The sequence below is a fragment of the Schistocerca piceifrons genome, chromosome 1 (genome assembly GCF_021461385.2).
Source record: "Schistocerca piceifrons isolate TAMUIC-IGC-003096 chromosome 1, iqSchPice1.1, whole genome shotgun sequence".
Classification (NCBI taxonomy): domain Eukaryota; kingdom Metazoa; phylum Arthropoda; class Insecta; order Orthoptera; family Acrididae; genus Schistocerca; species Schistocerca piceifrons.
In genome coordinates, this window is record NC_060138.1 from 336666700 (window position 1) to 336691954 (window position 25255).

At 38.5% G+C, this 25255-nt stretch overlaps 1 protein-coding gene across 2 annotated transcripts in view; it reads right to left on the reverse strand.

Moving 5' to 3' along the window:
* Window positions 1-25255, reverse strand: part of LOC124783363 (U2 snRNP-associated SURP motif-containing protein) — a 165327-nt gene that overhangs the window by 55186 nt on the left and 84886 nt on the right. For both annotated transcript variants that reach the window (XM_047254016.1, XM_047254015.1), the window contains exons 11-12: window positions 1319-1423; window positions 1115-1230 (exon numbers count right to left, since the gene is read on the reverse strand). In XM_047254016.1, the coding sequence (XP_047109972.1) occupies window positions 1115-1230; window positions 1319-1423 (221 nt within the window). The remainder of the gene's footprint in view (window positions 1-1114; window positions 1231-1318; window positions 1424-25255) is intronic.

Here is a 25255-nt window from a genome sequence, read left to right on the forward strand (position 1 = left end):
AAGCAAAATTTCTTATAGCATTCTATTTTATCTGCAAGGCTTTTTCCACAATTTGAAAAAGGAAAATGTTTTTCCTGAAAATATCTTGTAAACATGGGATTTTACTTATTGCAACAACTACTTATGGATGTCATCTTATTGCTGACAACTAACTTTTTTTTGTTATTAGTATACAAAATTATCACACATTTTCTGTGCTCTTGAGCGAATCTTGAGGTACCTACTTTCATAATGATATCTATAATGGTGCAAGAAAGTCAGCTAAAACCAACAATTTCATTATTTTTTTCTATAAATGTTACACATTACTGGGAAAAAAAGCTGGTTTATGGTGCTGTAACTTATATTTGTAGTAATATTACATCATCTAGTAGCAAACACATTATTGTAATAATTTGTAGTGACTTGTGATGAGTAATAGTAAATTAAATTGTTATTGCACATACTGTGCAAGAATTTTTTTAATTAATACATATTGTGATTGAAGCATACAGCGGATGATTAATAAAAGTGGTTAGTTACAGTTTATAGTGAATTTCAATTGATATTATTAATTATTCTCAATTTTACTGGACATCTGAACTGCAGCATGATAGCAGAGTTCTTTGAGAAATATTAACCCGTTCAGCAGAAGTTACTCTTTCACACAACATTTTGCAACTAGCACTACCAAAACCAATTGCTGTAGTCACACTGCTGTTGATATATATATATATGTAAGGAAACTGTAAACTAATGCAAAGCAATTACAGAAAGATACAAACATGTACATTTGTTCCTGCTTGTGCTAAATAGCAAAATGGCTCTGAGCACTATGGGACTTAACATCTATGGTCATCAGTCCCCTAGAACTTAGAACTACTTAAATCTAACTAACCTAAGGACATCACACAACACCCAGTCATCACGAGGCAGAGAAAGCAAAATAGCAGCTGTTATGTTTTGTTCATACCAAACATTAATGAAGCACTTAAAAAAATCACCTTTTCTATTACTTTCCATGCCAAACCTTGTTCAGAATACAAAAGCAGCAAGAAGGGGAAAAAAAAGGTGCTCTTTAGATCCACAACAATTTTAGTCTTCTACTGTATATGCCGTTGGTGCTAGTTCTCACCTTTAAACATTCGAAATTCCTGTGTTCTCCAACTGAGCTGCAAATCTCCTTGTAACATTGAAAATAATTTCCATCGATAATACACATGGGCTGGGCTTTGATTTTCAAACAGGAATCTGTAACCAATTACAAATTTTATAACACCTTGGTTATACTACATGATAGATGGATAACAATTCATTTTGCAACACGAAAGTAACCTACCTGAACATGGAATTGTTGATTTCTCGATTCATGATCATTGCTTCAAACATTGGACCTTCCCGTATCACAAACTCAATCATACGATGTATCAGCATTAGGAGGTTCCTGCAAGGTAAACAAACACAACATAGTTGCCCCTCCTTCCCAGATATGGATGCTTTTGGCAGAAAGAAGTCTGTTACATCTTAGAAGTAATCATATCATTTGAGATAATTTTCCCTACTGTATGAAATATGGGTTCAAAGAGATTTAATAACATCATTTTTTTTGCATTGTTTATTATTATGTCTTAACAAAAATGTATGTGTATGTTTTTATTTGTTAAGTTTTATGTGGTTCATAAAGTCTCATACCTCCACTTAGGTTAATATTTGTAAAGGACATTTTTTTTTTTTTTTCGCTTATTCAAGGCATGCCTCAATACAATTTGCTTTGGAGCACCCTACCAACCGTCCAGTCATTATGCTTCTGGTCACGTTGATGAAAGTGATACAGTCTTTAACTGCAAACATTGCAGATAAAATCATATCCTAGTCCGAACTACAATATTAAGAAATATACTGGGTGGGAAAAATAATGCAAGGAGTAAATGTAAACCTTCTCCTCATAGCTGACACATTGAGAGGTCAGCAGGCACATAAAGATGAATGAAAATACACAATGGCCCTCTTAAAAATTAAGTGATGGAAAACTAAAAACACACACACACACACACACACACACACACACACACACACACACACACACACACTGTCTCAACGTATTACAGAAGTCTGAATGGTCAGTGGAGTTGTTTGTGTTTCTGAAGGAGGGACGTCATCCAAAAGGTGAGCTCTTTTTGCGATCTTGTTAATGTGCCTATCTACCTGCCTCAGCTATACAGCATGTAGTTAGTTTTTCCCTGATGTCTTACTACCACAAACATACAGGAACAAAGACTAGGGATTAATGTACCATCAACATCGAGGCCACTGGAGACGGAGCACAAGTTCAGAAATTGTCAAGGCCGGGAGGGGGAGGAGGGGGATAAAAAAAAATTAAGAATTATCGGCTGTGCTACTCCAAAGGAGCCATCAATGGCATTTACCTGGAGTGATTTAGGAAGATCTTGGGAAACCTAGATGGCCAGGTACAAATAACTGCTGTACCCCTGACTGTGAAACCAAGGTATTAAATGAAAATACAGATATATTGTGTTGTTGTTGTTGTTGTTGGTGGTGGTGGTGGTGGTGGTGGTGGTTATATACTTCCAGAACTCATGAAAGGGCACTGCTGTAACTTTATATGAAGAAAAATCAAATAATAAATAGCACACTTTATACTGAGGCTAACATAGTGTTACAAGGTATTTGTAAATTTAATCACATACTGAGCCTCTCAAAAGTGTCGCGCTGTTCAATACTAACTATTTCTTATGTACGGACATCTACACTGTTCAAAAACTAGAGTAACTTTTTTTTTTTGTTCTAAAAGATTTAGTACACAGTATTGTTCTTCATTTCTAAGAGTGCTGTATTTGAGAATATTTAAAGATGACTTCATGAGAAACTGCATATGCATGACATGCCACTCAATCAAAAGCACTCTTGGTATCAGAAAGATCATGCACTTGCACTTATAACAACTGTCAATAGCAATGGAGTAAACAGGATTTCTTTACTCTCTAAAAAATAAAACAGAATCTGAATATTCCTGACTTACAGAGGAAGCATACCATTCACATTTGAAATAACGCAGGGATTGACAAATGGAATACAATGAGAGAATATATGATTTCTTCAGTTATAAATAGTTTTATCCTCAAACAATAATGAAAATCACCTACAAGCCAAGGGCTTCCGTAAGTGATTGACACAAAAAAATTGTGTTGTTACAAAATGGCACAAAAAGGTACAATCTGAGAGCGGCAGAAAAAGTTAATCAGTACACAAAGGGAAATAATACACAAAGTTAGTGACAACCAGTGTAAAATAAACAAAATATGAAAAGGATAACAGCAACATGTGCCTTTGCTGTTCTTCACACTTCAGACTTTCCTCACTTTTCTCTTTTGTCCTTTCTGCTCTATTACACTTATTCTTGTAAATGCATTTAATATTACTCCTTTGGTTGATTACATCCATAATTAAGCTTACATGTTCTGCCAAAAACTATCAAGAGACCTGCCACAACCATCGTACTACATATTCCCCATTTTTTCCAATAATAGTGCACCTATTCCTACAGGTATTTGTGTAGTTCGTCTCATTCTAATGTATTTCTTTTCTCTCTTGTATTTTGCTTCAGTAAGTACAATTTTGTAGCAAATGGGAAGCAGAGGAGGGATGACACTGTCCATGAACCTTCCTGAATAATCAAAGCTGTGTGCGAGATTAAGACTAGGAAATCAGAGTTTCAAGGCTCGATCCATCATAAAGGTTCAAGTTTGAAAAGATTATATTACTGAGTGAATGTTTCGTTCCACTCCTGTTATTATAGTTCCCGATCAAAGCTTACAAAGTAGAGGACTACTCGTTTCCTTATAAACGCTTTTAATCTATTTCATAGTTCCAATGCAATGAGAGAAAGTTATCTACAAAGAAAGTGATCTCAAAATTTTTTGCAATGCTAAAGGATGTGTGGAGTGTAACTGGATAAAAACTGGGGTGTACAAGGTTTATATATCAGTTATCATTATAGAAAATAACTGTAAATGAAAAGTGACAGAAACATTAGAACATTGATTGGCCTCCAATCAATTTAAGCTTTTAGTAATTTTGAAAAAGTTGTATATTCTTATCCATAAACACAACAGCATCATACTACACTTTACTGGACAACCATGAGAAAGTACAAAGACAGATACTTGTAAGCAACACAACATCCAGATATGACTATTGATGTGTTGTCTTTAGTGCAGATAAATAGAGTAGTAAATGTGCCATGACAAATTAAAATGTCACATTGGGTGGATGCGTGGTTTAAAATTAGATGAAGAAAGCATGAAATAACATAGATACAAAAAGTAAAAGAAACATGGGAGTGCACAACACACAAGCAACTTAAAAAAACCAAGCACACTGTCTCACTGAAATACATTTGGCTCAAACGGGCTACAAATAAGGCTAGAGGTAATTTTCCTACCTCAACAGCAACTAACTGTTATGAGAGAGCAGAGCAGTTGATACAATATCTTCCACTTGGTCTCTCCTTTGATGTATCATTGTGATTCATTAGTTCTAGAAGACAGTGTTTTAAATTTTAAATAGGCTAGTCTGTGTTTCTGGCACCTGAATACTCTATTTTTGTATCTCTAAATATCATGTTCTAAAATTTGAAATGTAATTATTTGTATGATGCTCACAAACATCACAAGTAACATCTCTTAATAGCTCATGAATAATTTTACAGCATTCCGAGACCACACCTAAAAACAAACTTGATTAGCACACAGGGCGAAGGGGGGGGGGGGGGGGGGGAGGATGAATACAGCAGCTGTCAGACTGTCAGATACCTGCCATGCACCAGTTACCGTCACGGTCACGAAATATTAATGCACAACAGTCTGAAAGACATCAAAGTCCCAGAAACAGCACAGGTATCACCAAACTACATATTATTTTGACACCTCCATTTTTGTTTAGAACCATTACATGCAATTCCTTTCAAAGAAAATTTTGAGTGAAGGTGAAATGTTTGCTACAAACAATTTGCCTCATTATCAGGCAACCTTGGTTGAGTCTGCTTCTTAAGGTTAATGCTGTTCCTTGGGATGACTTCTAACATATGTTGCAGGCAGTAGGAGCAATAATACTAAATGCAATGGGTGTTGAATAGAGCACACTGTGACACTGTTATGTTCTTCCCAATCACGCACCCTTCTTGAATCACAGAAAAGTGCATCATGCTGGAGAACAGGCGAGTCGTACAACTGATAAAAAAATAATCAGTAATAAGCAGTATATATGTGTAATATTTTGTTGTAAACTTTGTGGAACTGCTTCAGAATTGCACAAAATATTAAAGAATGCATTTTGTAAGAATAGTCCAGTGATTACACAAACATAAACTGCAATAACTGTTTTGAAAACAGCTAAACACTGATGACAATGGTCATTTGATACAACTATGAACTGCTATCACACCAGAACATTAAAATGTACTGATACATGGTGGAGAGATGTTCTGTGCCCAGATCCAGGATGATATGTAAGTTGACAATTTGGCAACAGTGGTACAAGATTGACAGAAGCATGGTGGCTGTGGAAGTAAAAGTAAAGTAGTTGATTGATCTCCATTAGAGCCTAAATTTCTCTGAATTTACCACCATGACCATTTCGCAAGACATATGTGGGATGAAACATGTGTGATTTTTCTTAGATCAGCTGCTTTCAGAATTTTAACAGGATGCACAACACTTCTCTTGTGGCATCTACCACTAAAGTGCAATGAAAACATTAGGTAATGCTCTCATGAACCAGTGATAAATGTTGCCATTCTCCCTTGGCTCTTCCCCATCTCCACTATCAATTGTAGCTGGTAAGGGTGCCAAGACTTATGAGCAACACTCAAGAACCTACCAAATAAGAGTTTTGCATAATACCTCTTTTGTAGATGAAAAGAAGTTGGCTATTTTTGAGAATATTTCTCGTGGAGAAACAGCTGTCTGGCTAAAAATACTTAAAAAAATGGACACAGTTGACATTTGTGGAATCATAATGCCTGCTCCATTCACTGCCACCGCCTACCATCATGGTATAAAGGTCTAAGAATTGTCACATACTGACCAAGATGGGTAACCAGTGAAATAAACTTTTTATTGTAGTCGAGACTGTTTGTAATCCAGTTTTAAAGAAAAGAAATTTCTTGAAGTTCGTCAAATTAAACTGACAGTGGGACCTGCTTTTTCTAGAACTGGTTTAATGCTTTCTTTTTAACCTTAGGCTGCCACTATTTTCCAGTGACTGATTGGTAATTGTGTATAAAACAGTAACTGGTCTTCCTCTCAAGGTATACGCAATACAATGCATGTATTTATGCTGAGGGTCAATTGCAAATCTGGGAACTGAGAATCAATCTTCTACAGTCTTCCTGCATTTCACTACAATTTTCTGTTGCTGCAACTTGAAAAGTTTTACATGTAAAAGCACCATCCTTGAACAACCTCATGGAGCTTCTGGCAGTATCCATCAGATCATCTGTATCTACTGTGAACAGTAACAGCTCTATAAAACTCTTGATATACCCAAGCTTACACTCCCATCTGATGATTCTGGACTGTTTAGAATGACTTTTTATCTGCAAAAAAGTCTTGAAACCAGTTGAAAAACTAGTCTGATATCCCACAGACTCATATTCAGTCAGGGTGTATACGAGGGGGTGGGGGGAATTCCCAGATTTCCCAGTTAAAAATACACCTTCTCCCGGGTGAAAACACACTTTTTCCGTGTTAAGTGACAGTATTTTTCCCTTGGAAGTGCAAAACTTAGCAATCCTTTGAATGTTTATGCATAGAATTTCCCTGCACTTTAGAAAACGAAACTCAGGGGAAAAAACACGTTTTGGAAACATCTTTGATGTGCAGCAACATATACGCTGCGTCTTTTCGTATTACTAAAGTATACCTTGGAATTCCACCAAACACCGCATGATACTTTCCAAATCGTTGAAATTGAGACTTCGATGCGCATTTGTAAGCCAGTCATAGCTCATGTCTCGTGATCTCGCCAGCCGATGATAGTGGATATTCAGAGCATAGGACACGTGATGTAGTCAGCCAACAGCAACATCACTGTTTCGACGCACAAGTCACCAAAGTGGCATCAAATCGAAAGACTTGCACCCAGCGAACGATCTACCCGACAGGAGGCCCTTAGTCACACGAAAACATCACTGTTAAGCAGCACGAACACAGAAACAGGGAAAGTTAATAGTTTAAATACATATACATAATGATGCTACAAGAAAAGTAAAGCTTTCACTTATAATATTGGTCTCTTAGGTTAATAAGCTGGAAGAGAAGCCAAGCTTTCACATATAATGTTGATCTTTTTTGGGCGTGTTACACTTTTAAGATATATCACACAAATGTGCCAGTAAAATGTTTAATAATGACATAAATGTCTGATTTTCAGGGTTTGAAATTCTTCTAAATGGCTCATCATCAAAGAGTTGATTTTTAAATGAGAGTCTAATGCTGTGTGGTTTAAGAAATTAATGGTACATTCTCGCGCATAGTTCAACTTAAGTAAAAGGATATTGACTTTGGAAGTAACGCTTTTCAAACCACCATTCGCAATATTTTCCTCCAACCTTTTAGAAAGAGGTTCATTTCAGCAGGTGCCAGAGTGTGCAGATACCAGGCGACACCATGCTTGCACGGCTACCAAGCCCGTATGTTAGTACGTGTAAAACATTAAAAGATCATACATTATGTCATAAAAGAAGCAAGACAAAAACTTCGTTTCGAATACATTAACTGTCTCTGCGGAAAAGGTTAATAAAAGTCAAATTTCTTCAGCAAACAGACAAAAATAAATTCATTGTTCTACAAGGCGATTAATGCTTGACTGCCAGAAATGTGGACATAAAATAGAATCTGAAACTAGTAACATATTTTAGCCTTCCGTCAATATGTGAATGTATTTTAATTCACTTGATAGCTCTCGGCCACAGATATCCATTTTGTTTTCATTTGACATGAGAGTAAACGAAGGGGAAACAACAAAATCACTAAATGTAAACACAGGTAACGTAGAGACTATCCCCTATAACTCAAGACTGCTCTGCGCATCATCCCCGGATATTTGCGAACCGGGTCAATACTGAAAAAAATCAGATTTTCAAAAATATGTTCATCTTGTAGTGCAGATCTTCCTGAAAAGTCTGAAACATAAAACATATGTGTTCGAGGAAATGTAAGACATGTTATTTGGTCTTAAGTGTGCCAAAGTGTAGTGCCACGTCTCTATAACAGCATTCTTCTATCGCACGTCACTGTATTTCACTATGTGGAATTGAAACGTGTATATTTTGTAATGGATACCATCAAACTATGCTCATGACAGTGGAAATTAAAATGTTCTGTGGTGCCTCTCCTGCTCCCAGTCGGCCGGTTTGACATCCTGCCCCTCTTAAAAATACTCACGATCTATACTGGATGGGATTATTTGTAACTGGGAGAACAAGAACTTTTCAGAAAATTTGCACTCTTTATTGCCTACTGGCTAATAACTTGCTGTTTTGTGTGACATAAAATTAAATATAGGATGCATAAAACCAATAAAGACAAGAGACAAGCAATACAGTACACATTTCTTCAATCCTTAACTCCTAGCATTTTTTTATCTCTAACCTTGAACAGCTTTCCTTTCCTTTCTGTGAAACAATCTATTACCTCATCAATGTTCGTCAAATGTTTTGCTACATGAAAAATCGAAATGTCGTCTAATACTCAAAAAGCTGTTAATACAAATAGTACTCAAGACTGGTGTGGTTTCTTGATCTGATTACGTCCTTTTGTACTTGTCTGCTAGATAAAACAAAATAGGCCTCTCTAATATTGCAGCAATTGTAACACACACCAAATAAATGAAACTGTTTTGACACAAATGGTCATTTTTACAGCACGACATAATATAATTCATGAAGTACCAATATCAAATGCCTATGAGGCCTACTACAGGCAAAAAACTTTCTGTTAGGAAATAGTTTCACATTTCATTCACATGCTCCAGTTTCTCAAGTATGAGATCGAAAAGAAGTAGTAGTAGTAGTAGTAGTAAGAAATGTTTATACAAATTTGTAATCGTCATATTCTTCCATAATTTGTGTGATGTCCTCGTTTCTTCTCCTTCCTCATTCTAACAAACAATCTTGTCATCACTAATTCTGTAACTATTCCTGCCATTGTCAAAACTTATTTCAATTCATTTTCTTGGATGCATCGAGAAGATAATACATAATCTTTCTTGCCTGTTATTCCTGCTGGTCATTTATTTGCACTCTGGTAGTCCGAATCTATGCATTTCGCTAGTAATTATAACAACGCTGATCATTCACAAACCCAATCAACCACATAATCAGACAGCGATTGGCATTCATCCGTTCGGCTTTATTCCGATCAGCTCGTATCGCCCCGTCCCCCTTTGTATGCAGAAAGTTTATTTCTAGATGCAACAAGGATTCACCTGACAGACACATCACGTACACTATGCACGCATCCAAAAATCAACTTACGATTCATTCAGAAATCAATTTAAAATGTGTTCAAAAACCAACAGGGATGCGTTTCAAAATAATATGAATAATTGATAGACCAACGTGCACTGGATGCTAGGCAATTTGTGTAACAAAATTTTTTTCCTCAAGAATATGAATTTGGCTGTCCCTTTTCCCGGTAACACCTAGCTGCTTGCTGCGACTGCTTGCACAGCCAACAGCCACATTCCTGTAGCCAGAAGCGGGAGAATCTACTATTCAAACACGACTCAACTGCGCATGCGCATGAACCCACCAGTAACTGCTAAAACAACCATTACAATTTATTTTCGTTTTTTTCTCTCGTCTATGTTTTACTGTTGAAGCATTATTCTGCAAGAGTGGGATACAGTAATATTCTTTGTTAGAGTAATGGTTCTTACCAGTCAAAACCACCAAAATTTAACTGAAAACTAAAACAATGAAAAATTCCTGGAATTTAAAAAAATTCCCGGGTTTTTCCTGGTTTTCACTCGAATGAAAAAATTTATGGGTTTTTCCTGGATCTCCCGGTTGCCCCGGGTTATATACATCCTGTCAGTCCACTTGATGAAGATGGTGGAACTGTATAAATAGCTTCCAGAACACAAGGAACACATGGCATCAACCTGAACACCTTTACCTATCATCTTCTGGATCTCATGGAAGAAAGGCAGCTGAGTTTTGAGTATTGTAATATTGCTATTTGTGGAATCCATATAGACATTTTTTGGTACTAAAAAAATATATATACACAAGCATAAAATATGTTCCCTAAATCTATAAAATTTTTGTCAAATAATAGGCCATCAGTTATCTGCTTCTGTCAAACAACTTTACAGGAATAACCAGAAACTTTTTCGGATTGTTGGGAACACTTTGTTGCTACAGTGAGCTATTTAAACTGCTGCTAAAATAAACTTCTTTCACATAATCATACAAATATATAATCAGTTCCAGTTGTCTTTCCTAAGTTATGCAATTTTCACTGATTTTTAACCGTGCAAGCAACTCTCTTGATATTGGTAATTTTGGCGTTTGTGCAGTAATTGAAAGGACAAACCTTATTATGATCATCTGTAATGAATAAAATTCAGATGACTAATTCAATATTTCTATCTTCTCTGTGTACTCCTCAGTTTTGGTAGTAATATGATCACTGACTGTATCAACCAGCATCTGTAGTTGAGGCGACTGACTCGGTGATATGCTGGTTTGAATGCTGGTTGTGGATGAAATTTTCAGTGCCAGTATTTGGTCACCAAGGTGAGGAGAGGTGTTGACATATAGTTTCTGATTGCCTATCATTGAGCTAATGTCTTGGACTAAATTCCAAACTTTTCTGCAGTGTCTCATGAAGTGGGAGCATGTAACAGTGTAGATGATGATCTGTCCATCAAATGGGGACGTTAAGCTTGGAGACTCCTTTCATACTATTCAAGGAGAGTAGGCCGTGTGCCAACACTGGGTTTTACCTGCTCCCTCCTTTCATCATCATCATTATCACTAACATACACTACACCACGCACACACCCATTATGCTATGCACTCACCTGCTCTCTATAAATACATATAAGACACAACTCTCACATATCTGCAAGGAAAGGGACCAGTGCACATCGAAGAAGTGCAGCCTTTCCAACAGGCAGTTGAACTCACTCCTTGGGATATCTCAGCTAACAACGCCATATGGCATTTACATTTTTTTTTTTACCAACTACAGATGATTTTGATCTACTTAAATCATTTTTTATCTATTCACTGACTCTGCATAATACCTACTCTTCTTAAGACTCTTGTCAGGTCAGTACGGATAAATTTACTTTCAAATTCACAGAATGCTTCTTGCACCTCTTCTCTCATAGCAAGTATTTTAATACAGAAAAAGAAAGATAGCCAAAGCCTTACATATGTGAAATGTAAGCACATCCACTTTATATGAAGCAATAGTCATTAGCCGCATCTATGAAAGGGAACTAAAGATAATGAGAATTTATTTCTTGTGGAAGTAAGGGCAGTACTGACAGATCCCCTCCAAGAAGCTTATGGTATACATTGAATTGGATGAAACTTACCAATTGTTGCTGGCTCCATGCTGACAACACTACTCCCTATCACTACATCTTTTCAACCACAAAATTATTTTATTTGTGTGAGAACATCAAATTCTTTTTCCTATTACAGGAATCAAAGTTGCAAACTAAATGGTTTTGACCCCAAAACCAACCAATACCAAAGTTTTACCACTGTTACTGAATAAAGTAAAACACATGAGAACCAATGTGAGTAGTTACTGCTGTAAACATATATGCATATTTCACCATGATTTTGTTCATTCCAGCTATCAAGTAATAACATGACTGCACAAAGCAATGCAGAAAAACTGCTTGCATTTTGGTTATCAAAGGATTAGTTCCTTCAACATCACAATGCTTCTATCAAACTGTGTGGAATGCCCGGTTGTATTTGGCCAAAAACAAAATCAGAATGGTTTTGCATCAATCATAGTTGTCATATCTGGCCCCTGTGACTTTTTCCCATTCCCCAGAAATGGAAAAGGGCAAAAAAGAAAGTTTTATCTGGTCATATAGGAAATGCTGGACATATATGAAATGACACAGAAATCACCGGAGGAAGTACATGTTGGGAGTTTTGATAACGGTAATTACGATTTTTGTCAATGAGCTAAACACTGGGGTAAGTGTTTTAGGCCCAAAGCACACTATGTTAAAGTAGATACAATTTTTTTTTAAAATTTCTGCAAAATACAGAAGGAAACATGGTACAGCCATGATCTGTAGAGTAAAGTAGACTACATAACATGTGATCAGGACATAAAGAATACAGTCACAGATGTCAAAGTAGTATCTTTCACAGACAAGGATAGCGATTACCATTTTTCAGTAGTGAAAGTTACGCTGTGGGGGAGAAGCAATGGCATGAAGTAGGAGCAAAGTACAGTGGAGACTGTGTGTGCGTGCTCCGAGATCGCTATGCTAGCCGTGAGGCCCTGCAGGAAACCTAAAAAGTGACAGCCAATGGGGCTCTGGTGAAGCTACAATACACCCGCACGCCAGTAATGGATAACCCATTTGCTTCCAACAATCAAATGAGCCTTCAATCAAAATCAATACTAAAAGTGATAAAGCCTTCGAGCAGATCTGCTAGGTACAATGATTAATGTGGTCTCAATGTGTCCAAACAAATATGTAAGAATTGGGGCTATTACTGTTGTATCCTTAGAAAAAAAATGCAAGAATCCTAGAAATCACAAAGATAATGACAGAAGGGAACACACTGACAATGGGAATAAGTGAGATAAGAAAGAGAGGGACTGGTAGAAAGGTTCTGGAGAAAGGATATAAAATGTGGTGGTCAGGAAGAGACAAAAGAAGAAATGGTGTCACAGCAAAATAAATGAACTGACAGAAAGAAATATTCTTATGTACTCCAGGTTTATTCTTCCCAAATAGGGTGTAAAACAGAAGAGAAGGAATCATTTATGACTAAACTGGAAGATACTGTAACATCTAACAAGACTGTGATTATAGGAGACTTTAATGCTAGAGTTGGGAATGATAGAGGCAGGTGTGAAACAGTCATATGAAGCCATGGAGAAGATCACAGAAATGAGGAAGGCAAGATATTGGTAGACACATGTCTGAGAAATAAATAGATAACTGATAATGAATGGTGTAAAAAAAAGAGATAGTAACACGTTTACCAGGGAGAGCTGGAATCTGGAACAGACATCCATAATACAGTATAATATAATTAGTAAGTAAATCAGAAGATGCCTGACAAAAGTGAATGTGATACCAAGCATTAATCTCGATGGAGACCACAGACTGTTGGTAGGGGCACTGAAGAAATTCAGAAAAGGCACATACAAGGGAAAGAGACAGGAAAAAATCAAGTTCTGGAAACTAAAAGACAGAGAAACCCAAGAGATATAAACGGAGAAGATTAAGACAAGCTTCCCAAAGATGAGGGGAAGGATGTAGAGGGAGAATGGAGATGGTTCAAACAAGACCTAGTCAAAGTAGCAGAAGAATCATGTGGAAGCACATCAACAAAAAGACACAAAGAAACACCATGATGGGGCAAAAGAATTGCAGAAGCTGTCAAGAAGAAGAATAATGCATGGAGAGAATGGTTCAAAACCAGGACTGAACATAAAAGACATAGATGGAAACAAGTACGCAAAGCAGCAAGGAGGAGGATTATTGCATTGGCTAAGAAGACGTCTTGGGAAACATTTATGAAAGAAATACAAAAATATTTTAAGGATGACAAGAAATTATACCGTATATTAAGTAATAGAAGGAGCCCGCCAGGATAGATGAGAGCTGTAACGCGCCGCTTCCTGGACTCGGGTAGGCGCGCCTGCCCCGGATCGAATCCGCCCGGCGGACTAACGACGAGGGCTGGTGTGCTGGGCAGCCTGGATGAGGTTTTTAGGCGGTTTTCCACATCTTGCTACGTGAATACCACATTGGTCCCCACGTTCCGCCTCAGTTACACGACTCGCAGACATTTGAAACTCGTTCGTACTATTCCATGGATTACACTAGATGCAGACAGTTGGGGTACACACATTTCATCCCGGGGGTGACAGGAAGGGCATCCGGCCACTCCTTAAAATTAACACGCCAAATCCGGTTAACCATAACAGCAGACCCCGCAAGTCGGGATTACTGCTTGGAAGGAGAGATTAAGTAACAGAAGGAAAAAAACGAAAATACTGCAAAAGTCATCAACAAAGAAGGAAAACCAATGTGCGAGGAAGAGAAATTTTGGAAGTATGGAAAGAATACTTCCAAAAACTATATAAAACACGGAAAGAAACAAACACATATGACGAGACAGAGGGAGATGAAAGAAATGGCACCATCACAGAGGAAATACAAAGAGAAGATCTGGAAATGCTGGATGTAGAGAGAGCTGTTTTTGGGGGGGGGGGGGGGGGGGGGGGGGGGGGGAGAAAACCAACAACAACAACAACTCCTGGAGTAGATGACATCACAGTGGAAATGATCAAAGTTTGTGGGATCCATAGGAATTCAGTGTATAGAATAATGTGGATATTACAGACATATGAAAAGATACCTGATGACTGCAGAAAGGCAATTATCATACCCAACTTTGAGAGGTGTAACAAGGTGCTCTGTGTGAATCATAGAGGAATAGCACTACTGTGCCATTGCATGAAGATTTATGAAAAGATAACTTTACAGAAAATCAGGAATAAGACAGAACCACAGTTAAGGGAAGAACAACAAGGATTTAGACCTGAAGGATCAACTACTTACAGCTAGACAGGTTGTAGAAAAGAAATGGGAATTTGGGAAAGACATCATACTTGCATGCATAGATATAAAAAATGGTTACGACACTGTCAGAAGGGAAGAGATATGGCAAGGTTTGACAACACTGCAACTGTCAAGAAATATGTACAAAAATGCCTGAACTGTGTTTGAAACAGACGGCAAAAAATCAGAACGGTTTAGAACAGACAGAGGGTTCAGGAAGAAGTGTGCTCTCACCAGCGCTTTATAATATAGTCATGGACGAAGACCTGAGGCAGCAGATGATACGGAAATTGTAGCATATGCAGATGATGTTATGATCAGAGAAGAAAATCAGCAGAAACTGGAAGAAGAACTAAACACCTGGCAGAAAGTAATTGAAAAGGTATGGAAATAAGCTTAACAAGTGAAGTAATAAAAACCAGCAGGAAAAATTAAACTTAAGGATGTAACATAATTGGGAAAATTATTAAAGAAGCAGATGCTTCCAAGTATCTGGGAAATAACTGGACCAAGAAAGGAAACATCAAGGATAAAATTTTGAAGAGAATAGAAAATTGTTCAAAATTATATTACTGTGTATCAAACATAATAAGAAATTGCAAAATACCTGACAAAGCAAAGATCATGATGTACAAGTCATATCATTTGCCAGTTTTGACCAATGGATCAGAATGTTGGCCTTGGACAAAGAAAGATCTGAGCAGAATACAAGCAACAGACATGCAGTTTCCATGAAATAAGATAAGTGGGGACAGGATACGGAATAAAATATACAGAAGACCCAATTTTAATAAAAAGTGGAAGGAAACACCTTGGTGGAAAGACAGAGTATGAGAGGAAGTTGCAAGGAAAATCAAAATGTCCACATATGGTTTCAGGACGGAAAAGAGGAAACAAGTACGGAATAAGCAGAGAGAAAAAGGGGTGGTTAAGAGAGTGATAGCAGCGGTGCAGAGAACATGGACGAAAGATTGGACAAAAATCATTGAAGAGCACAGTGGTGGAAGTAAGAAGGTTATCTATGGAATGAAGGCCATGAAAAGAGGCACGATGAAAAATGTCTGGATGGTCAGTAAGAAGTAAAGGAATATTTTGAAAAGTTACTAAACCCCGGTGGAAATATGGATGAGGAAAATAAGGAGCCAGGGGATATAGAGGAAGTTGAGATGAACCAAACCTGGATGGAAGAAGATGAAGCAATAGAGACCATCAAAGGATGAAAAGCACCTGGAATAGGTGAAGAGTATGGAGATGGTGGGAGCAGCTGGTGCTGTTGCACTGCAGCAGTTCTATCGGGTTATGAGAATAACATGTTGTTGTTGTTGTGGTCTTCAGTCCGGAGACTGGTTTGATGCAGCTCTCCATGCTACTCTATCCTGTGCAAGCTTTTTCATCTCCCAGTACCTACTGCAACCTACATCCTTCTGAATCTGCTTAGTGTATTCATCTCTTGGTCTCCCTCTACGATTTTTATCCTCCACGCTGCCCTCCAATACTAAATTGGTGATCCCTTGATGCCTCAGAACATGTCCTACCAACCGATCCCTTCTTCTGGTCAAGTTGTGCCACAAACTTCTCTTCTCCCCAATCCTATTCAATACTTCCTCATTAGTTATGTGATCTACCCATCTAATCTTCAGCATTCTTCTGTAGCACCACATTTCGAAAGCTTCTATTCTCTTCTTGTCCAAACTATTTATCGTCCATGTTTCACTTCCATACATGGCTACACTCCATACGAATACTTTCAGAAATGACTTCCTGACACTTAAATCAATACTGGATGTTAACAAATTTCTCTTCTTCAGAAACGCTTTCCTTGCCATTGCCAGCCTACATTTTATATCCTCTCTACTTCGACCATCATCAGTTATTTTGCTCCCCAAATAGCAAAACTCCTTTACTACTTTAAGTGCCTCATTTCCTAATCTAATTCCCTCAGCATCACCCGACTTAATTAGACTACATTCCATTATCCTTGTTTTGCTTTTGTTGATGTTCATCTTATATCCTCCTTTCAAGACACTGTCCATTCCATTCAACTGCTCTTCCAAGTCCTTTGCTGTCTCTGACAGAATTACAGTGTCATCGGCGAACCTCAAAGTTTTTATTTCTTCTCCATGAATTTTAATACCTACTCCAAATTTTTCTTTTGTTTCCTTTACTGCTTGCTCAATATACAGATTGAACAACATCGGGGAGAGGCTACAACCCTGTCTTACTCCCTTCCCAACCACTGCTTCCCTTTCATGTCCCTCGACTCTTATAACTGCCATCTGGTTTCTGTACAAATTGTAAATAGCCTTTCGCTCCCTGTATTTTACCCCTGCCACCTTTAGAATTTGAAAGAGAGTATTCCAGTCAACATTGTCAAAAGCTTTCTCTAAGTCTACAAATGCTAGAAACGTAGGTTTGCCTTTCCTTAATCTTTCTTCTAAGATAAGTCGTAAGGTCAGTATTGCCTCACATGTTCCAGTGTTTCTACGGAATCCAAACTGATCTTCCCCGAGGTTGGCTTCTACTAGTTTTTCCATTCGTCTGTAAAGAATTCGTGTTAGTATTTTGCAGCTGTGACTTATTAAGCTGATAGTTCGGTAATTTTCACATCTGTCAACACCTGCTTTCTTTAGGATTGGAATTATTATATTCTTCTTGAAGTCTGAGGGTATTTCGCCTGTTTCATACATCTTGCTCACCAGATGGTAGAGTTTTGTCAGGACTGGCTCTCCCACGGCCGTCAGTAGTTCCAATGAAATATTGTCTACTCCGGGGGCCTTGTTTCGACTCAGGTCTTTCAGTGCTCTGTCAAACTCTTCACGCAGTATCATATCTCCCATTTCATCTTCATCTAAATCCTCTTCCATTTCCATAATATTGTCCTCAAGTACATCGCCCTTGTATAGACCCTCTATATACTCCTTCCACCTTTCTGCTTTCCCTTCTTTGCTTAGAACTGGGTTTCCATCTGAGCTCTTGATATTCATACAAGTCGTTCTCTTACCTCCAAAGGTCTCTTTAATTTTCCTGTAGGCGGTATCTATCTTACCCCTAGTGAGATAGGCCTCTACATCCTTACATTTGTCCTCTAGCCATCCCTGCTTAGCCATTCTGCACTTCCTGTCGATCTCATTTTTGAGACGTTTGTATTCCTTTTTGCCTGCTTCATTTACTGCATTTTTATATTTTCTCCTTTCATCAATTAAATTCAATATTTCTTTTGTTACCCAAGGATTTCTACTAGCCCTCGTCTTTTTACCTACTTCATCCCTCAAAGCTACCCATTCTTCTTCTACTGTACTTCTTTCCCCCATTCCTGTCAATTGTTCCCTTATGCTCTCCCTGAAACTCTCTACAACCTCTGGTCCTTTCAGTTTATCCAGATCCCATCTCCTTAAATTCCCATCTTTTTGCAGTTTCTTCAGTTTTAATCTACAGGTCATAACCAATAGATTGTGGTCAGAGTCCACGTCTGCCCCTGGAAATGTCTTACAATTTAAAACCTGGTTCCTAAATCTCTGTCTTACCATTATATAATCTATCTGACACCTTTTAGTATCTCCAGGGTTCTTCCATGTATACAACCTTCTTTCATGATTCTTAAACCAAGTGTTAGTTATGATTATGTTGTGCTCTGTGCAAAATTCGACCAGGCGGCTTCCTCTTTCATTTCTGTCCCCAAATCCATATTCACCTACAATGTTTCCTTCTCTCCCTTTTCCTACACTCGAATTCCAGTCACCCATGACTATTAAATTTTCGTCTCCCTTCACAATCTGAATAATTTCTTTTATTTCATCATACATTTCTTCAATTTCTTCGTCATCTGCAGAGCTAGTTGGCATATAAACTTGTACTACTGTAGTAGGCGTGGGCTTCGTATCTATCTTGGCCACAATAATGCGTTCACTATGCTGTTTGTAGTAGCTTACCCGCATTCCTATTTTCCTATTCATTATTAAACCTACTCCTGCATTACCCCTATTTGATTTTGTGTTTATAACCCTGTAGTCACCTGACCAGAAGTCTTGTTCCTCCTGCCACCGAACTTCACTAATTCCCACTATATCTAACTTCAACCTATCCATTTCCCTTTTTAAATTTTCTAACCTACCTGCCCGATTAAGGGATCTGACATTCCACGCTCCGATCCGTAGAACGCCAGTTTTCTTTCTCCTGATAACGACATCCTCTTGAGTAGTCCCCGCCCGGAGATCCGAATGGGGGACTATTTTACCTCCGGAATATTTTACCCAAGAGGGTGGTTGCACCTATGGTACGGCTATCTGTATCGCTGAGGCACGCAAGCCTCCCCACCAACGGCAAGGTCCATGGTTCATGGGGGGGATGAGAATAACATATAAAGAAAGAAAGATACCCAAAGATTGGAAAAAGGGAATCATTTTTAACCTTTGAGCGAGAGTGCCTAATGTATAAAGTACACCCACTGCTATTAATATTGTCACCCACCATTCCACTGTTTTCTTACAACTGCGAGCCCATACCCTTTCTTTCATTAACACTTCAGCGGTAAGCTGCGTTGTGACACGTCCAAGTGAGCACAGCAGTAATATAAAATAAAGAGTGGGCTTGGTGAGAAAAGACTTACAAACCCCGCAAGAAAATGCCCCAGACTATAAGATAGCAGCACAATCCCATGATGAGGAAGGTGTCTACAAGATAATTGGTACTCAAATAAGCATTTGGTAGGGATCTGATGGCATTGTGTCATTTAATTCTTCCAGTGGGTCATTACTATGGGGTAACACTTGTACGCTGCAAGAGAGTGATATAAGGTAAGTTTATTTTATTATTGTTAAATGAAACTGTGATTTAGTTTATGTTATATAAGTTTATTTTATCATTGTGTCACTAATATAAGATTTATCTGTGATTTTGCTCATACATGTTTAACCTGGTAACACAGAGATAGCTATCCTTTACACAACGTTCAGAAGATTGTAGATGAGGGCTCAGAGAGGAACAATATTGGTTTCAGTCAGAAAGGTGAACAGTGGATCTAATTTTTAGTGTAAGACAGCTTCAAGTCAGACACTATGTATATGCGAAGAATTTAGTAATATACAATATGAAAAGAAAAACAATGGTATGGTAGAAGACAATGTTTGACAAATTTAGTAAAAGTGTTCTTGGCCACTAGAGAAGTTTACTATAACGTGAAAAGAAGTGACACGTGGGAAACATTCAGAAAAGGGGAATTGGAAGGATGACTATGAAAAGAATAAAGGCAACATACCAATGGATTGTAAGCTGTGTAGAAGTAGGAAGAGAAAAAGACAGCTGGTTTTAACAGAAAAATGGGCTGAAACAAGGGAGTGCAGTATTCCCTCTACTTTTCATCACCATTATGGACAAGAAAAAAGACAGGTGTGGCTACGTTAATAGGAGATGAAAATATGAAAGCGATAGTGTTTAGAGATGATTTAATGGTGTGAGGAAATGCAGGAGGAGAGGTACAAGAAAGGCTACATTTATGGAAGGAAGTGATAGTACAGTACGGATACAATTTCAATGCAAAAAAGTGTGAAGTGATGGTGGCGCGAGGAATAAGAACAGAGCAACAACAGATATAAGTAGTCAAGGGCAAGTACCAAATAAAGTTGTAAGTTTCAACTACCTGCGGAGCATAATAGAAGACAGTGGGAGGAATGATAAGGGATTAGTGAAAGGGAAATATAAGCCCTTGGTTCCCTGCAGTGTAAGAAGCCTGGCCTGGAGCAAGTTGTATCTCCAAATGTATGCAAATGTTATACCAAGCATATTATGCTCCAATATGTGTGCGTCAGCAACATGAGTAATGAAGAAAAGGTACGTGAGCAGGATGCAAGCTTGCTAGTTGCAATTTCAGACATACAGAACAGGGCTTACTAGAGTGGATAGAGTAAGGAATGAGATGATGAGAGATGTAATGAAAAAGAAGCCCTTGCACGAGACAATAGAAAAGACAAGATGATAACAGAATGTGATATGGCAGGATACCAAGATGGGCCCATGAAATGATAATACACTATGTGTTCAAAACTATCTGGAAACCTGGTTGAAAATGACTTACAAATTCGTGGCACCCTCCATTGGCAATTCTGGAATTTAATATGGTGTCGGCCCACCCTTAGTCTTGATGACAGCTTCCACTCTCGCAGGTATACATTTAATCAGGTGCTGGTAGGTTTCTTGGGGAATGTCGGCCCATTCTCCATGGAGTGCTGCACTGAGGAGAGGTATTGATGTCAGTCTGTGAGGCCTTGCACAAAGTCGGCATTCCGAAACATCCCAAAGGTGATCTATAGGATTCAGATCAGGACTCTGTGCAGGCTAGTCCATTACAGGGATGTTATTGTCACGTAACCACTCCACCACAGGCTGTGCATTATGAACAGGTGCTCGATCGTGTTGAAAGATGCAATCACCATCCCAAAATTGCTCTTCAACAGCGGGAAGCAAGAAGGTGCTTAAAACATCAATGTAGGCCTGTGCTGTGATACTGCCACACAAAATAACAAGGGGTGCAAGCCCACTCCATGAAAAACAACCACACCATAACACCAAGCCACCGAATTTTACTGTTGGCAGATGATGTTCACCAGGCAGTTGCCATACCCACATTTTGCCATTGGGTTGTCACATTGTGTACCATGATTCATCACTCCACACAATGTTTTTCCACTGTTCAATCATCCAATGTTTACACTCCTTACACCAAGCGAGGTGTTGTTTGGCATTTACTGGCGTGATGTGTGGCTTATGAGCAGCCACTCGACCATGAAATCCAACTTTTCTCACCTCCCACCTGTTGTAGTACTTGCAGCGGTTCCCCTTGCTGATTGGAATTCCTGTGTGATGGTCTCCTGGTCAACCGTCGGCGATCTCTGTCAGTCAACAGACGAGGTTGGCCTCTATGCTTTTGCGCTTTACATGTCCCTTTATGTTTCCACTTCACTATCACATTGGAAACAGTGGACCTGGAGACGTTTAGGAGTGTGGAAATCGCACGCACAGACGTACGACACAAGTGACACCCAATCACCTGACCACTTTCGAAGTCCGTGAGTTCTGCCGAGCGCCCCATTCTGCTCTCTCATAATGTCTAATGACAACTGACATTGCTGATATGGAGTACCTGGTAGTAGGTGACAGCACAATGCACCTAATATGGAAAACGTATGTTTCTGGGGGTGGCAGGATACTTTTGATCACATAGTGTAGGAGGCAAGACATCTACAGCAATACCAACCGAGACAGAGTGGAGAGGGAAGAGTGGTGGGGGGACTGATAAAGATGGAGACGCTTATGTTCTAAACAAACCCATCCAGGGGCTGGAAGCTAGATGATGATGATGATGATGATGATGACGATGACGATGATGATGACGACGACAGTGTAATTCTGGTTATTTGCTGTGTGTGCAGTCACATGGAACAAAATATCTAAAGAGGGTGTCACCATTCGGTCATTCTCCATACCATATGTCACCCATTTCTGATCTGTCACCATACAGATGGTACTCAGAAACTGGAAATCATTTATCCTTCTGCCACGAGGCCTTCACAAATAGTTTGCTCCATATCCACCTGTAGAAATCTTAGCTGCCACTTATGGCGCTGATACTTGGAACTACTTCCTCTTCTGCAAAATAGAGTGTACATAGACATCATTCTGACAGTTGTGGATAAATACAGATGTGCAGACACACTCAGCCAGTTCGCATAGTTGCTGTTCATCATCAGCAACAGTTGCCTACTGTTCCAGCTGATGCCGATCATAAGTTGCTGCTGCTATAGCAAGCTGTAATCATCAGACAGTAACCACTGAGTGTGTAAGTGATATTGGTATTCAGAGACTGAAGTAAATAACTGGTAGTACAACAGTCCAGACTGAACTTCTATACATTAGATAATTCTCTTCCGATGTGTTAGTTTAGATCAGCATGTAGAACCCTGACTACAGAGCCACACACCATCCTTCACTAAGCTGAATATTTCATTGAACATTGTGTTGCTTACTTTGCTTTCTATGTCTGGGTAAGAATATCTGAATTCTCTTTTTCTCTGTGCATGGATCTGCTTCCTGTCTATCTCACTGGCTACTTTGTATCTGATATCTAGTTGTGCTATGGCTGCAGATTTGTCAATTTCGTGGTGATGTGTAGGGCTCAGACAGGCAGTTACAATCCTGACACCTGACAGTCTCATCTGAAGTGACATCTACTCTCGCCTGGAGTGGAAAGATGCCTCCCATACTGGAGCCACATATTCTCTAGCTGCAAAATAGTGTCCATTTACCAATGATTGAAGAACTTTAGGCTATGTCCCTGGTGATGATCCAGTCAGTTTACTTATACATTCTTCCTTTACTTATACATTCTCCTTTTTCTTTAAGCTTGGTGCAATGTTTTTAAATGACAGTATATGGTCTAGGCTGACTGTGAAGTATTTTGGATTGGTGTAATGATGTAGTCTACACCCTCTCCATTCTATTTCAAAGTGCCTTGTGGCTTCTCTGTTACTCAGGTGAATGTATATACTTCTGTTTTTTCTGGATTAGGTTGCAGATGATTTTCCTCGAGGTTTCCAAACCCTCTGTCAGGAAAGAAGTCTCTGCAAATGATTGTTGTACAGACAACATACACAGGTATAGCCTGTACATGTTGAACTAGTGTCAAGAGTAATCCTTCCACCACTGAGAATCATCATCAGAGAAAGATGGCAAACACACAAAATTTTTGAGACCTAAAATTGTGACAACTTCATTAAACAATGAAAGACCATCAAGACAGAAAGAGGTTTTACTATCATACAAGTGCAAACATCATTCGTGGGATGTTTCAGCATGCAAGGAACACACAAAAGGTAAATGATCAAAGGCCAAAAATTGAAGAGATAAGGTACCAGAATGCCCTAATAAACAATATGTTACTGCTAATTTCTTAAGACGAGATACAGAGATTAAGTCAACAAGTACCATGGACACACACAACACTGAAACTTTAACAATTGAGCTACAGTCATGTACACTGGTCAGCATCCAAACTACGTAATATTGATTTTACCTCCCATAAACCAAATGATTTTCATAACCAAAACATCAAGATTGTACTGTGGTATTTTAACTACCATATTGTCACCTGTGGATATAACTCGACTGATAAAAATGGGGAAGAAATAGAAAGTTGGGCAAAAAGAGAGGCACTGAAGCTTGTTTTAAACCTAAATGAAGACCGTCATTTAATACCGATGGATGGCAGGGAGGGAACAATCCTGTGAATATCTTCATTACTGAGGACAATGATGCTGTAGGTTTACGTAGTGGTCATAGTCAGTCACCTGTATTATTTGAGTTGCAGACAAATTAGTTGTCAGTGAAACATTTGGTTGTTATTTTTATCTGTTGTCACGTCCCAGAAGGCCAACAGAAACTATCAACCAGCTATCAAATTACTACATGAATTTATCATTATAAAAACAGCAACACTGATAAAAGGATTTGTACATCACGCCCAACTAGATGTAAGTATACAAGTACAATTACCTCTATACACAAATATTGCACCGAGCGAGGTGGCGCAGTGGTTAGCCCACTGGACTTGCAGTTGGAATTATGATTGTTCAAATCTGTATCCAACCATCATGATTTAGGTTTTCTGTGATTTCCCTAAATCCCTTCAGGCAAATGCCGGGATGGTTCCGTTGAAAGGGCATGGCCAACTTCCTTCCCTATCCTTCCCTAATCCGATGGGACCGATGGCCTCACTGTTTAGTCCCCTCGCCCGAATCAACCCACCAACAAATACTGTAAAAGTAAATAAAATTTACCAACTGTAATATTAGCAGGTTACTTCACAATCGCAATACTGCCAAAATAGGCATATTGTGTGAAATATATATAGCAGCTAACTTGGATGATTCACTTCTAAATGTCATATTAGGGCATGTTTCAAGCTAATACAAGCAACATTTTTCTTATAGAACTCCTAACTATGCATCTCACATGTGGATGTCTATGAAATATCTTTTCATTCATGAATGACCTCTAAACAGAACTACAGTTAAATATGTGACACACTAGGTTAGACATAGGTCCTCAGATTTACTGATGCATTTTGACACTAAAACCAGTAATTGTCCTTCCATTACTGCAATCAATATGGATAAATGAATAATTCATTCGCTGTGTGGGTTGTATTTCTTCACTAGAAATGGTGTCATTTGGTAAAATATATTACCTTTCATATTCTGATTCAGTACACGAATAAATAGGTATTATTGCACCATCCCGATTCTCAAGCAAATTTCTTGTGTCACATTAACCTTCTCAGCATTACTTTGCTCCAAATAAGACTTCTTGTTATTCTAAACTATCAATGCCTGGATTTCCTCTCACTTTACCATGTTAT